Below are 13,705 nucleotides of genomic sequence, written 5' to 3'. Positions count from 1 at the left end.
GTGCTGATCATGGAGCCTGTTTAGGATTCTCTCTCTCTCTCTCTCTCTCTCTCTCTCTCTCTGTCTCTGTCTCTGTCTCTCTCTCCCTCTGCCCATCTCCCCTGCTCTCGCCCTCTCTCTCAAAACAAAAAACAAAACAACTACTTTGCAAACTTCAGTAATACAATCATAAACATCACGGGAGACAGGCACATTGATCTGTGGACACGCTGAATGTAAGAAATGTGGGTCCTGCAGGAACAAAATTCAATTGCTCAACTGACCTCACCCCCTTTTGTTTTTGCCATTATTTCCTTGGTCCACTTCTCTCATTGCAAAGAAAGATATCTTACTACTGGGTGCTGCTAACCACTTGAATGCAAGGAAATGCAAACTAGAAAGAACACTGATAAGATGGTCTTTGAAAACGTCACATATGAAAACTCCATAACTCATTCTACTTAGATATTTGGGATGTCTCCATCTGGGGCTGTTGTGAACAATGTAGCTCTGAACACGATTGAGCATGTGTCCTCATACACAAAAGCACTTATTCTTTTCTTTTTTAAAATAATTTTTAACATTTTTATTTGTCTTTGAGAGACAAAGGATGAGCGGGGGAGGAAAAGAGAGAGAGGGAGACACAGAATTCAAAGCAGGCTCTAGGCTCTAAGTTGTGAACACAGACTCTGACTCAGGGCCCGAACCCATGAATCGTGAGATCATGACCTGAGCCGAAGTCCGACGCTTAACAGACTAAGCCACCCAGGCACCCCTGAAAAGCACTTATTTTTCTAAGGTATATACCCAGGAGAATTTTTTTTTTTTAATTTTTTTTTCAACGTTTTTTATTTATTTTGGGGACAGAGAGAGACAGAGCATGAACGGGGGAGGGGCAGAGAGAGAGGGAGACACAGAATCGGAAACAGGCTCCAGGCTCTGAGCCATCAGCCCAGAGCCCGACGTGGGGCTCGAACCCACGGACCGCGAGATCGTGACCTGGCTGAAGTCAGACGCTTAACCGACTGCGCCACCCAGGCGCCCCTCCAGGAGAATTTTTGAGTCAAATTTTTCTTTTTTTAACTTCAGCTCTATAAGACAATGTCGAAGTGTTTTCCAAAATGATTATATCATTAAAAAATTGTTTAAATATTTATTATTTATTTTTGAGAGAGAGAGAGAGAGAGAGAGCAAGCAGTGGAGGGGCAGAGAGAGAAGTAGACACAGAATGTGAAGCAGGTTCCAGGCTCTGACCTGTCATGGGGCTTGAACCCACAAACTGTGAGAACATGACCTGAACCAAAGTCGGACACTTAACTGACTGAGAAACCCAGGCACCCCCCCAAAATGATTATATCATTTAAAAAAAAAGATGATTATACCACTTAAAATTCCATTAACGTTGTAACATTCACAGAAGCATTGCTGAGAATAACCCAAAACTGGAAACAGTGTAAATTCCTACCTAGAGTGGAACAGGTAACTAACATATCCACAGGATGGAACGCTACAGGGCTGTGTCTAATATGGCAGCCACTAGCCACACGATCCACTGAACACTGGAAATGTGGCCAGTCCAAACTGATCATAGTGTAAAAAAAGAAACGTAGCACCATCAAGAGAAAACCCAATATTAACTACGTACTTTGGGTGACAATGATTTGTCAATGAAGGTTCATCAATTATAACATGTGCGCCACCATGAAGGGGGATACTGAGACAGGCAATGTATGTATAAGGGCAGGGGGCATATGGGAAATCTCTGTACCTTCCTCTCCATTTTGCTGTGAATGTAAAGCTGCTCTAAAAAATAACATCTAGTAATAATAAGGAATATAAACTGCCTCATGAGTCAGTGTTTACATCACATGTTGAAATAACATTTTAAATATACTGGGGAAGGAGAGGAGACGAGGATGCACTTGGAGGTGACCTACGTGATGATTTTGCTTTATCTTTATCTTACTCATCATCATCACATGTTCTGTGCCCTTTACTGTGTGTGTGTTATATCTCACCCGTGTTTATAGGGGCAATGTAATAGGAACACAACTCCTACTACAGTTATCAAAGACTTGAAGCTACAAACTACTTACAGGAAGAAATCCCTATCAAAGTCTGATAACAAATTTAAATTTTTTCATAGTTAAACCCCCAAATGAATAGGGATGCAAGAACCCTCAACTTTGCTTCTTGATTTTATTAATGGCAAGAATCACTCTAATGATGTGGATGGGGTGCCTGGGGAGCTCAGTCAGTTAAAGTTGGATACTTAACTCTTGATCTTGGCTCAGGTCATGATCTCACAGTTTGTGAGTTCAAGCTCCACGTCGGGCTCTGCGTTGATGGTGCGGAGCCTGCTTGGGATTCTGTCTCTCCTCTCTGTCCCTCCCCAGCTTGTGCTCGCTCTCTCTCTCTCTCTCTCCCCCAAAAAATAAACTTAAAAAAAATTTTTTTAAAGAGAAAAAAGTAACAATGTGGAAAACATTATGCCAAGTGAAAGAATCAGCCACTGAGGATCACATATTGTGTGATTACATTTGTATGAGATGTCCGACATGGAACAATCTAGAAAGAGAAAGTGGACTGCTGATGGCCTAGTACTAGAGGGAAATGAGGAATGACTGCTGATCGGGGTGATGAAAATGTTTTAAAATTGATGTGGTGACAGTTGCACAACTCTGTGAATATATTAAAAGTACTAAACTGTCCATTCTAAACGGGTGGATTATTTGGTGTGTGAACCGTATGTCAATAAAAGTTATTACTACAAAATTGACAAGGAGTCAAGTTTAGGGTTAGTCACCTAAACAGGGCATTAATAAAGAAGCTTCGCACCATTTGTGAAAAAAACAAAAAGGAATAAATATACCCACAAATATAAGCTTAAACTATCTAGAAGCAAACGTTAGAAAGAGATAAGGGTGTCTGGGTGGCTCAGTTAAGTGTCTGACTCTTCATTTCAGCTCAGATCATGATCCCAGGGTTGTGGGATCAAGCCTCAAGCTGGACTCTGCACTGAGTGTGGAATCTGCTTGGGATTGTCTCTCTCCCTCTCACTCGTTCCCTTTTTCTCCCTTGCCCACTCACGTGTGCACCTGCTCTCTCTTGCAAAGAAAGAAAGGAAATAAGGAAAAAAGGGAAGGGAAGGGGAGGGGAGGGGAGGGGAGGGGAGGAAGGAAGGAAGGGAGGGAAGGAAGGGAAGAAAGAAGGAACAGGTGACAATAGTTGCCTCTGCAGAGAAAAACTATCATCCTGGAAGTTAAGCAGCAGAGGGAAACTTTCACTTAATAACCTTTGTTTCAACTTAAATTTATAAACACATACATATTTTTTAATGTTTATTTACTTTTGAGACAGAGAGAGAGACAGCGTTGAGTAGCAAGACACAGAATCTGAAGCAGGCTCCAGGCTCTGAGCTGTCAGCACAGAACCTGACTCAGGACTCGAACCCACAAACTGTGAGATCATGACCTGAGCTGAAGTTGGACGCTTAACCGACTGAGCCACCCAGGGGCCCCTAAACAGACATTTTTAACAGCAAACACTTAACAGATGAAAATTTCAACTATACATATTTTTTACATGTGACAGTTTAAAAAAAAAAAAAACAACTGAAGAATTACTTACAATTCATCAGGTCTATAAGGAGGTGGACTTTCAAAAGGCCTCGATGACATGGCTGATACCAAGGATCACCTGATCTTCAGGATGAGCGCTGCCCCGTAGCTTCCAAGATAAGGCAATCTAAGCAACGTAAGTAGGGTAAGGGTGTTACTACTGAGCTCAGAGTTTCCTTGCATTGCTAAAAAAACTAATGAGACCAATCTCAAGTAACTTGTCACACCATGATTATTTCTCTTGTCCTTCTCACTGCCATCTTTATACAATGGATCATTAATTCCTTGAGTACAGGAAATCACTAAGCATAGCAATCATTCAGCCTGGTCATCCTCACAGCACCAAGCACCAAGCACTGCATATCACTGGCTTACAAATATTAACTTTCATTGCTAAGTTGTAGTAATAAAAATTTCACAAAGCTTTTATAGCACAGGTAAAAATTGGTAATTTTCTACTGGCACAAAAACAGACACTCAGATCAATGGAACAGAATAGAGAACTGAGAAATGGACCCACAAACATGTGGCCAACTAATCTTTGACAAAGCAGGAAACAATATCCAGTGGAATAAAGGCAGTCTCTTCAGCAAGTGGTGCTGGGAAATGCACCTGGACCACTTTCTTACACCATACACAAAAATAAATTCAAAATGGATGAAAGACCTAAATGGAAGACAGGAAGCCAACAAAATCCTTGAGGAGAAAGCAGGCAACAACCTCTTGACCTCAGCCGCAGCAACTTCTTACTCAACACGTCTCCAGAGGCAAGGGAAACAAAAGCAAAAATGAACTATTGGGACCTCATCGAAATAAAAAGCTTCTGCACAGCGAAGGAAACAATCAGCAAAACTAAAAGGCAATGGAGGGAATGGGAGAAGATGCTTGCAAATGACCTATCAGATAAAGGGTTAGTATCCAAAATCTATAGAGAACTTACCAAACCCCACACCCAAAAAACAAATAATACAGTGAGGAAATGGGCAAAAGACATGAATAGACACTTCTCCAAAGAAGACATCCAGATGGCCAACTGACACATTAAAAAATGCTCAATGTCACTCATTATCAGGGAAATACAAATCAAAACCACAATGAGATACCACCTCACACTTTTCAGAATGGCTAACATGAACAACTCAGGCAACAACAGATGTTGGCGAGGATGTGGAGAAAGAGGATCTCTTTTGCACTGTTGGTGGGAATGCAAGATGGTGCAGCCACTCTGGAAAACAGAATGGAGGTTCCTCAAAAAATCAAAAACAGAACTACCCTACGACCCAGCAATTGCACTACTAGGTATTTATCCATGGGATACAGGTACGCTGTTTCAAAGGGGCACATGCACCCTAATGTTTATAGCAGCACTGTCAACAATAGCCACAGTGTGGAAAGAGCCCAAATGTCCATCAATGGATAAATGGATAAAGAAGATGTGGTGTGTGTGTGTGTGTGTGTATATATATATATATATATATATACACACACACATATACACACACACACACACACACACACAGAATGTAGTATTACTTGGCAATTAAAAATTTGCAACTACGTGGATGGAATTGGAGGGTATTATGCTAAGCGAAATTAGAGAAAGACAAGTATCATATGACTTCACTCATATGAGGACTTTAAGATACAAAACAGATGAACCTAAGGGATGAAAAGCAAAAATAATACAAAAACAGGGAGGGGGACAAAACAGAAGAGACTCTTAAATATGGAGAACAGAGGGTTACTGGAGGGGTTGTGGGAGGGGGGATGGGCTAAATGGGTAAGGGGCATTCAGGAATCGACTCCTGAAATCATTGTTGCACTATATGCTAACTAACTTGGATGTAAATTATAAAATAAATTATAGAAAGAAAAAAAAATTGGTAATTTTCAAAACAGTCCCTTCCAAGAACAAGAAACATAAAAAAAAAGAAAACTTCTTAAAACTTATTGTTTCATATTACTTTTGAAAGGCCATATCAGAAGAGAATGCATAGGAAAGTGGATACAGAGCTGCGTCTAGCACATACTAGTCCCTCAATGTTGAAACGTAATCTGGTTTAAAAGTATGCCTTTATCACTACCAATTATAACACAATACATCTATGGATGGTAGGATTGTGGACACTTTTTCCTTTTCATTTTCCAAGTCTTCAAAATTGCACATAATGTTTACAAAAAGGGGGGAAACATTAATTATGTGTTATATTAAAGAGTCTTCTGCCCTACGAGAAAAGCAGTATGATTTTGTTCTAAAATTCCTCAGAGCACAATCCCGACATACCTGAGAGGCAATTTCATTCAATCGACAAGTACTTATTAAGTGTCTACACTACACCATGGGAGTCTGTGGAAGTACTACAGAAGGTCACACACAAAGAAAAAAGCAACCACAACAGGCAGTTATCGAGTTATTAGGGTTGACTACATGATCGAGCCCAAGACGGGGCCAAGCAGAGAAGAAAGACCAAGACCCGAAGAAGGAGGGCAGGAAGTGGGAGTGGGAGGGGTCACTTGAGCAAGATCTACAATCTGAGTATATTCAAGGGTCTAGTGTTGTTTTTCCTTTCCAAAAAAGCAAGTGCAAATAAGGTATTATGTTAGTCAAGTAAATAAATTCAAACTCTCTAAATTTTGTTCTTTAATATCAATGGCAACTATCTTCCACATCCTTAAGGACAGTCAATTCCACATTTCTCAGAAGAAAATAATGCCCAAACGTACATCAGCTAAAAACCTTAAAGACAGAAATAGAGTGAATGTTAGGAACACCAACACCATTAGCATGATTTTCCAAACACAGTGAGGGAAGACTTCGCTAATGTTTTTCCTTTAAAAAACTGTTTTTACTGAAGTATTCACATACAAAAAGGTACACAAATCCTAAGCATACAGAGACCTATAACTAGCACCCAAATGTACATAAAAATGGGCAATTGAGGCCACTAGCACGTTACAGTGTTATGGGAGAGTGAAAGTCCAGATTGGCTTCTTAACGGATGTTCAGAAAAATAATATTAAGAAAAACGGAATTTAAACACTATTTAATGTAGGACTCTAGTTGTGAAACTGAATGTCAAATACTGACAAACTGACCTTCGAGGATTCTTACCCCTTTTATAGCCAGGGCTTACTCCTTCAAGACTAGGCCAAAAATTCCAGGCTCCACAGTAGGGCAGATTTTTGTTTTGCTTTGGCTTTTTTAAGTATCCTCTATGCCCAATGAAGGGCGTGAAGCCAGGACCCTGGAGATCAAGAGTCACATTTTCTACCGACTGAGCCAGCGAGGCGCCCCCTCCATGGTAGTTTTTGAAACTTCTAAATTAATCCAGGCTCAGGCAGAAGTGTACATTTTGTCAGAAACGGTGACAACAAAAATCCCTTTCCAAACTGCCATTTTCTGGATTCAGAGTTCTGTTATCAAATATCCTCTGATACCAGAGATTTTACATTGTGAAGCAAATAATTTTAGGAAGTTTATCAAGGACAAATCATGGCATATCAACTTCATTTACTTTTTTGAGAAGGTCGCCAGATTGGTAGATGAAGCCTGAGGATCTTGAGCACATCCCTAAGCACAGACAGCACGCTCAGGCAGATGCCTCTGGGACTGAGAAACAGAATCTAAATAGGATGAAAGAATGGAGCGTTTAGGTCCCCTAGAGGTTTTAACAGCTCACAATCAGAGAGGACAAATTCTACTTCTCTTCCTTGAACTTTACTACCCCCCTAGGCCAAAGGGCTGGGGACAAACTTGACCTCTAGGGTGTTATAATTAAGATAATATATTAAGGAAGATGAGCAAAACCATTCACAGCAAGATGGTTACCTTGAAGGTGAGAAAATTCAGTGTTTGGGCATTTTAGGTACTTTGTCTCCATTTTCAAATATTAGTGGCATGAATAAATCACTTTACAAATGTAGACTCAATTTTTATTTTATTAAAAAAAATTTTTTTAGGTTTATTTATTTTAAGAGAAAGAGCACCTGTGCACATACAAGTGGGGTAGGTGCAGAGAGAGAGGGAGAGAGAATTCCAAGCAGGGCTCCACACTATCAGTGCAGAGCCCGATGCGGGGTTCGAACACATTAACCGTGAGATCATGACCTGAGCTGAGATCAAGAGTCGGGCCACTCAAGCACCCCTAGACTCAATTTCTGGAAGTGTGTTTCCTTGGGGAGAATTTCATCAAAGTTAACAAGCCATCCCGAACTTTGGCAGTAGGCACAGACAGTGCTTAGATCTAGGAATGATACAGTTATGAAAAAGAAACAAACCTCTGCACAACCTTGAAATGTGTACATCATGTTCCAAGCAGGTGCCTCTCCAGGAGGTGACTAAGAGTGTTAAAAAACTAGAAAAACCATGTCTTAAGACAAATGATTGATAAAACAGGAAATGTTTGGCCTGGACCAATCAACATTAGAAGGACCACTCCAGCAGCCTTCAAATACCTGCACAGCTGTCTTTGTAGTCCTACAAACCATTCTTTGAAGAAAAGATACCACAGGGTCAGATTTCATGTCAATGTTAGGAAGCCTCTCCCTTACCCTGACTTCACACACCCTTCAAAAATAACAAATAACAATGTGATCTCAAGCCATGTATGCAAAGCTTAAGTTGTTTGATATTGTAGGGGGACTGGACTGGAGGAATTCTAATGTCTCCTTCAAGGCAGTCGGGACTGTGCTTTAAGGCCACAGCCAAAGAAAAAAAGGACCAAGAAGAGACTGTTTACCCAACGCCCAGCACAACAATATTAATATTATCTGCTCAGTAAAAGTATGTTGAGTGAAGGACAAAATGAATGAAAAGGACACAGGATCTGGCCTAAGGGGCTCATCGGTCACCATCACAGAACCCGTACCATGTGAATGATAGGGACATAAATCAAACAGCTGAGTAAAAGTCGAAAGCATAAGGCAAACAGCAGACTCTTACAAAATATGTAAAGCTGATTAATGTTAAAATATTTAAAAAGTTCTCCCCTTGAAAATGGTTACTGGCCAAAGCTGTCTTCATAGAAACCTAAGCATAAGAGGAAGAAGAGAAAGCCTGAAAATGCTATCCCCCTGAAAAATTCTTTGAAGCAACTGTCAGTAAGTAAAAGATAAACTTTATCATATTTAAGGAGAGCCTATTCCTTTTCAATCATATGCAGCAAGAGTTAATTTGCCTTTAAGAAGTTTTTAAAAATTGTGCCTGGTATTAAATTATTATATTTTGGCATACAATTAGTCAACTGTCTAAAATTTTAAAATTAGGCATATTTTGAAACAGACTAGCTCTGTATCAGAAGTGGTATTTTTAGTAAGATCTACAGATGATTTTTTAAAGTTTATTTATTTTGCAAGAGAGAGAGAAAGAGAGGGAGAGAGAAAGAGAAAACACAGCGAAACGAGGCGGGGGTGGGGGGTGGGAAAGAATCCCAAGCTGTCTCCGCACTAATGAAGAGCTCCATCCCATGAACTGTGAGATCATGACCTGAGCCGAAATCAAGAGTCGCCCACTCAACCAATTGAGCTACTCAGGCACCCCGCTCCCGATGATTTAAAAACAAAAACAAAAACTTTTTTTAACGTCCATTTATTTTTGAGAGAGAGAGAGAGTGAGAATGTGGAGGGGCAGAGAGAGAGGGAGACACAGAATCGGAAATAGGCTGCAGTCTCCAAGCTGTCAGCACAGAGCCCAATGAGAGGCTCGAATCCATGAAATCTAGAGATCATGACCTGGGCTGAAGTCAGACACATAACCAACTGAACCACCCAGGTGCCCCTACAGGTGATTTAAAAAAAATTTTTTTGGGGGGGCCTGGGTGGCTCAGTCGGTTAAGCATCCGACTTCGGCTCAGGTCATGATTTCGCGGTCCGTGGGTTCGAGCACCGCGTCGAGCGAGCACCGCGTCGAGCTCTGTGCTGACAGCTCAGAGCCCGGAGCCTGTTTCAGATTCTGTGAATCCCTCTCTCTGACCCTCCCCCGTTCATGCTCTGTCCCTCTCTTCTCAAAAATAAATAAACATTTAAAAAAAATTAAAAAAAAATTTTTTTTAACGTTTATTTATTATTGAGAGACAGAGACACAGCGTGAGCAGGGAGGGGCAGAGAGAGAGGGAGACACAGAATCCGAAGCAGGCTCCAGGCTCTGAGCTGTCAGCACAGAGCCCGACGTTGGGCTCGAACTCACAAACCGCGAGATCATGACCTGAGCTGAAGTCGGACGCTCAACGGACTGAGCCACCCAGGCACTCCCCCTTCCAGGTGATTTTTAAGCACACCATGTATTTTGAGCATCACTGCCTCAATTAAAGGCATCAACCCAAGGAGGGCCTTGATCTTGTCAGTTTCCTGTCTATAATGTCTAGATCTGTACATGGTGGGAACTAGCTGTCCAGCTTTCAACTCAAATGTCACCTCTTCAGAAGCTCCTTCCCTGCTATTCACTCCACCCACCAAGCCCGTTTTATTCTCAGAGCGAATTTCCCCCCTAATTATTATTTTTTCTTCTTTGTTATTTTTTAAATAATCTCCACCATCTCCACCTCAACTGGAACACCAGCCTTACAAGCACCCAGATGTCTGTCATGACCATCACTCTTCTTCCAGATCCCTACAGTCCCTGGTACAAAGGGATGGTCAATCAACATTTGATTTATAAAACCAACAACCCATATCAGAGTTGGGATTTCAATACAGCTGTGAATGCCTTCAAGTTCACAATGCTAACAGCCACTAAATATAATCCTTCACATTCAACCAAATTAGTTAAGTGTTTACAGTCTGAAGGAAAGGGAGAGTAAAGGGTCACACATCTGACCTATGAATCAGAATCTATGTTAATAAGATCCCCAGACAATTCGTACCATATTCGAGATTAGGAAGCACTAAATCACACAGCAGCTCTAAGCCTAGAAGCTAAAACAAAAGGGTAACAAAAATCCTCATTGTCTTTTTACCCCAGTACATCCATAAATAATAACTTGGAAGAAAAAAGCCCACTAGGGAATCTAATCCAGTAAGCCTTAAAATGCAAGTTAAGAAAACTTCCCTTCTGGCAGGCTCCTAGGCAGGTGAAAGGTTTTCTATCAGTTAATTTGTGTGGTTAAAAGTAATCTCCTAATTTTTAAAGGGCAGTAATTCCAACACTACCTTTAAAAGAAAACAAGAAGTTTATCTTCACATCAAACAAGATGTGGAAATATTCTATGAGACCACAGGGACCAGTCAAAGGTAGAGAGTTCCAGAAAAACCCCAGAGCGTTCTGGTGCTGGAATATCCAGGACTGCTGCTTGTCCAGTATACCTTCCCCGATTTGCTGAAGCAGGTTTCAAGCCACAAACTTTGCAACACGTTTCCCCTACCGGTGTTTCACCTTTAAAATGGAGTTCTAGTAAGACTTACCTTCCAGAGTTGATAGTATCATTAAAGGATACAAAGCACAGAACTCTTTTTAGCCCATCATTTCCCTGAACAGCCTGGAAGCTGCACAAATCTCGCCATCCTCCTCTCCATCATTTAACCAAAGAGGCACCTGGTAACTACAGAAATGCAGAACTACACAAAAAAGCGGTTTGGAGGAGACAGCCATTACTGTGGCTCCACCATTTACAATGTCTATTTTTAAATACCAGAAAGCGAAAATATTCATTTGTACCGTGCCAGAGAAGCACTGTTATACTGGGAATTGACAGCTTGAGAAATGTACCTCCGCCTGGAAAGAACTAGCTTCCAATCACAGCGGGAATCACTCGAAGTGCCTTAAAAGGAAGGTTTCACCTTTTCCAGGGATCCCAATAATACACCTGTTGTGCGTGAGGGCCACACACTAATCTGGAAGGCTGCCTCTTCCCCCGCTCCGGGTCATTTCCCAAATGGGCAGTGTGCCCAGCCAGCCCGAGGATGCCGTGGCTTCTCGGGGTTAGTCGCTTCACCTGGGGCACAGGGGCTCGGAGATGCTCCTCCAGCCCCAAGGAGCAGAGGCCATTTTGACCCCTCAACCCTGCTCTCCCCGCACACTTCCTCCGACGCAGGGAACATGTCGGCAGGCAGCGCGCGCGCCGGCCCTTCCCCGGAGGTCTCTAAGCCCGCGGCAGTCCGTGTCCGTGCGCCCCGGCCGGTGCGCGCAGCGCGCGGTCAGCAGGGACCGCCCGGAGGCAGGTCCGCCCACCTGGCGGCGGCCTGCGGGTCACGGGTGAGGATCCCAAGCGCGAACAGCTTCCCTCGAAGTACAGCCTTGCTCGAAATTAAATCCCCGCCCCCAGGCTTAAATCGACGCGCGCTCGCACCGCTCGCACTAGCTGGATTCCAAAGAGCGGATCGGCCCACCCCAGGGCTCTAAGAATACTTCACGGATTAAACCCGTCACCCCTCTCCCCGCTCGGTACCCAAAGAGTGAACGGGGAGGAATCGATGAGGTCCCTCCCCGCCGCCGGGATCCAAGACCCCCGGTCTCCAGCCCTCACACTCAGGACCCCGAGGAGCCGGGCGCACGCCCCACTCCCTGAGGACCTCCCAGCTCTCCGTCCGGAGAGCCGCGCTCTGCGCTCCCTCAGTTCGGGAACCGCCCGCCCGCCCCCCTTTAAAGCGAGAAGGTGCCCGCGCCGCCTGGACTCGAGGAGCTGTAAGCGTTTCCGCCGTAAGAGCTGATCGGCGGCTCCAAGTGGCCCTTTGCTGGGGGAGGCAGCCGCCAGAGTAGCCCAGTGCTGCTCTCTCCGCGGACCCGCGCCCCTCCGGCTCCCGCCGGTCCCAGCCCAGAGGCGAAACCGCCACCGAAACTGGCGCCGGGCGTCCTCCCCCGCCGCGCCTCCCCTACCAGACCGGAGCCACGATCCCCTGGGGGACTCTGGGGCCACCGTGAGCCCCCGGCGCCGCGCCCAACTCCCATCTACTCACTGCAGCCCCGCACGACCCACCAAGGACCGCGGGAGCCAAGGAACGCGCTTACCTGGCGAGCGCACCTGACGAGGTGCGGGCCGCCCGCCAGCAGCCTGGGACTAGACTAAGAACTCTGTCGGTCCTCCACCTCCACTCCTCCTCCACTCCTTCTTCTCCTCCTCCCCCCACCGCCCCCCCCACCCCTGCGGTCCTGCCCCCGGGCATGCGCACCACCGCCTGGCCGGTGCTGGAGGTCTGGGGCCGCGCACTGGCCAGTCTCACCTGTTACACCAAGCGCGGGCTCTTGGGCGCTCTGGCTAGCTTTCCCCGGAGTCCCGCGGCCTCCAGCCGGGGAAGGACAGGTCGGGGGTGTGGGTGGACGCCAGCGAGGAATTGTGTGTCGTGGCCGTCTCCTCCCTCGGTGACCCATTCACCTGAAACTCGGATGGGAGGGGGAAGGGAGCGGTGGAGAAGGAGGCGGGAGGAACCAGCCCTTCCCCGCACACCCTCCCAGCGATCCCAGTTAAAGGCACAGCGCAGCTTTGGCGACCGAGCGCAGAGGAGGGGCCCCGGCTCCCAGAAGGTGGGGGTGGTCCTGGACCGCCCTGCGGCGCGCTCCGAGCTCCTCTGCTTGGGGTAGAACAGCCGACGAGAGGCGGAGGGAGGTCTGGAGGGGGACTGTTTTACTCTGAAGGAGGTCCCAGGGTGCTCACACGCTGACACGAAAGGCATGTCCTTACCCAACAACTTTCTGTTCCTAAAATTTGGTTAAAATTTTGTTGGAAAGCAGCCAGAAATGGGAGATTTGCAAAAGTCACTTGTAAATTAAGGAACCGGTTCTGAATCTCTGGAGCCAGATAAAAGACCATTACTCAAAGTGTGGTAGGATCTCGTTGGTAAACTTGCTGTAAAAATAAAGTGTATGCGGTAGTGTACATGATTACCAGCTCAAGGTCCTTTGCACCCCCCCCCCAAGGGATTTAAACTATTTTAATGTTTTTTTAGCTTAAAAAAAAGGGGGGTACGCCTGAATAGCTGAGTCCTTAAGCTTCTGACTTTGGCCTCGGTCATGATCTCACAGTTAGTAGGTTCGAGCCTGGAATGGGGCTCTGCACTGGCAGTGGGTAGCCGGCTTCGGATTTTCTCTCTACCCCTCCCCCACTTGCACTGTCTCTGTCTCTCTCAAAAATGAATAAATTTTAAAAAGAATAAAAAATTAAAGGCCCTAGTTCTGT

At 44.7% G+C, this 13,705-nt stretch overlaps 1 protein-coding gene across 2 annotated transcripts in view; it reads right to left on the bottom strand.

The window, feature by feature from the left end:
• OCLN (occludin) overlaps window positions 1-12,935 on the bottom strand; it is a 53,692-nt gene extending 40,757 nt beyond the window's left edge. The window contains exons 1-2 of one of the 2 annotated variants that reach the window (XM_015074576.3): window positions 12,753-12,935; window positions 3,610-3,726 (exon numbers count right to left, since the gene is read on the bottom strand). In XM_015074576.3, coding sequence (XP_014930062.3) covers window positions 3,610-3,659 — 50 coding nt within the window. In that variant the 5' untranslated portion in view covers window positions 3,660-3,726; window positions 12,753-12,935. Of the gene's footprint in view, window positions 1-3,609; window positions 3,727-12,540; window positions 12,662-12,752 lie in introns of those variants that run through there. The other variant, XM_027040459.2, reaches the window with a different exon arrangement.
• Between the last annotated feature and the right edge of the window lie 770 nt (window positions 12,936-13,705).

This window comes from Acinonyx jubatus, chromosome A1 (genome assembly GCF_027475565.1).
Source record: "Acinonyx jubatus isolate Ajub_Pintada_27869175 chromosome A1, VMU_Ajub_asm_v1.0, whole genome shotgun sequence".
Lineage (NCBI taxonomy): Eukaryota > Metazoa > Chordata > Mammalia > Carnivora > Felidae > Acinonyx > Acinonyx jubatus.
The sequence above is the reverse complement of the archived record's forward strand: the minus strand, read 5'-3'. Positions and strand labels throughout refer to the sequence as shown.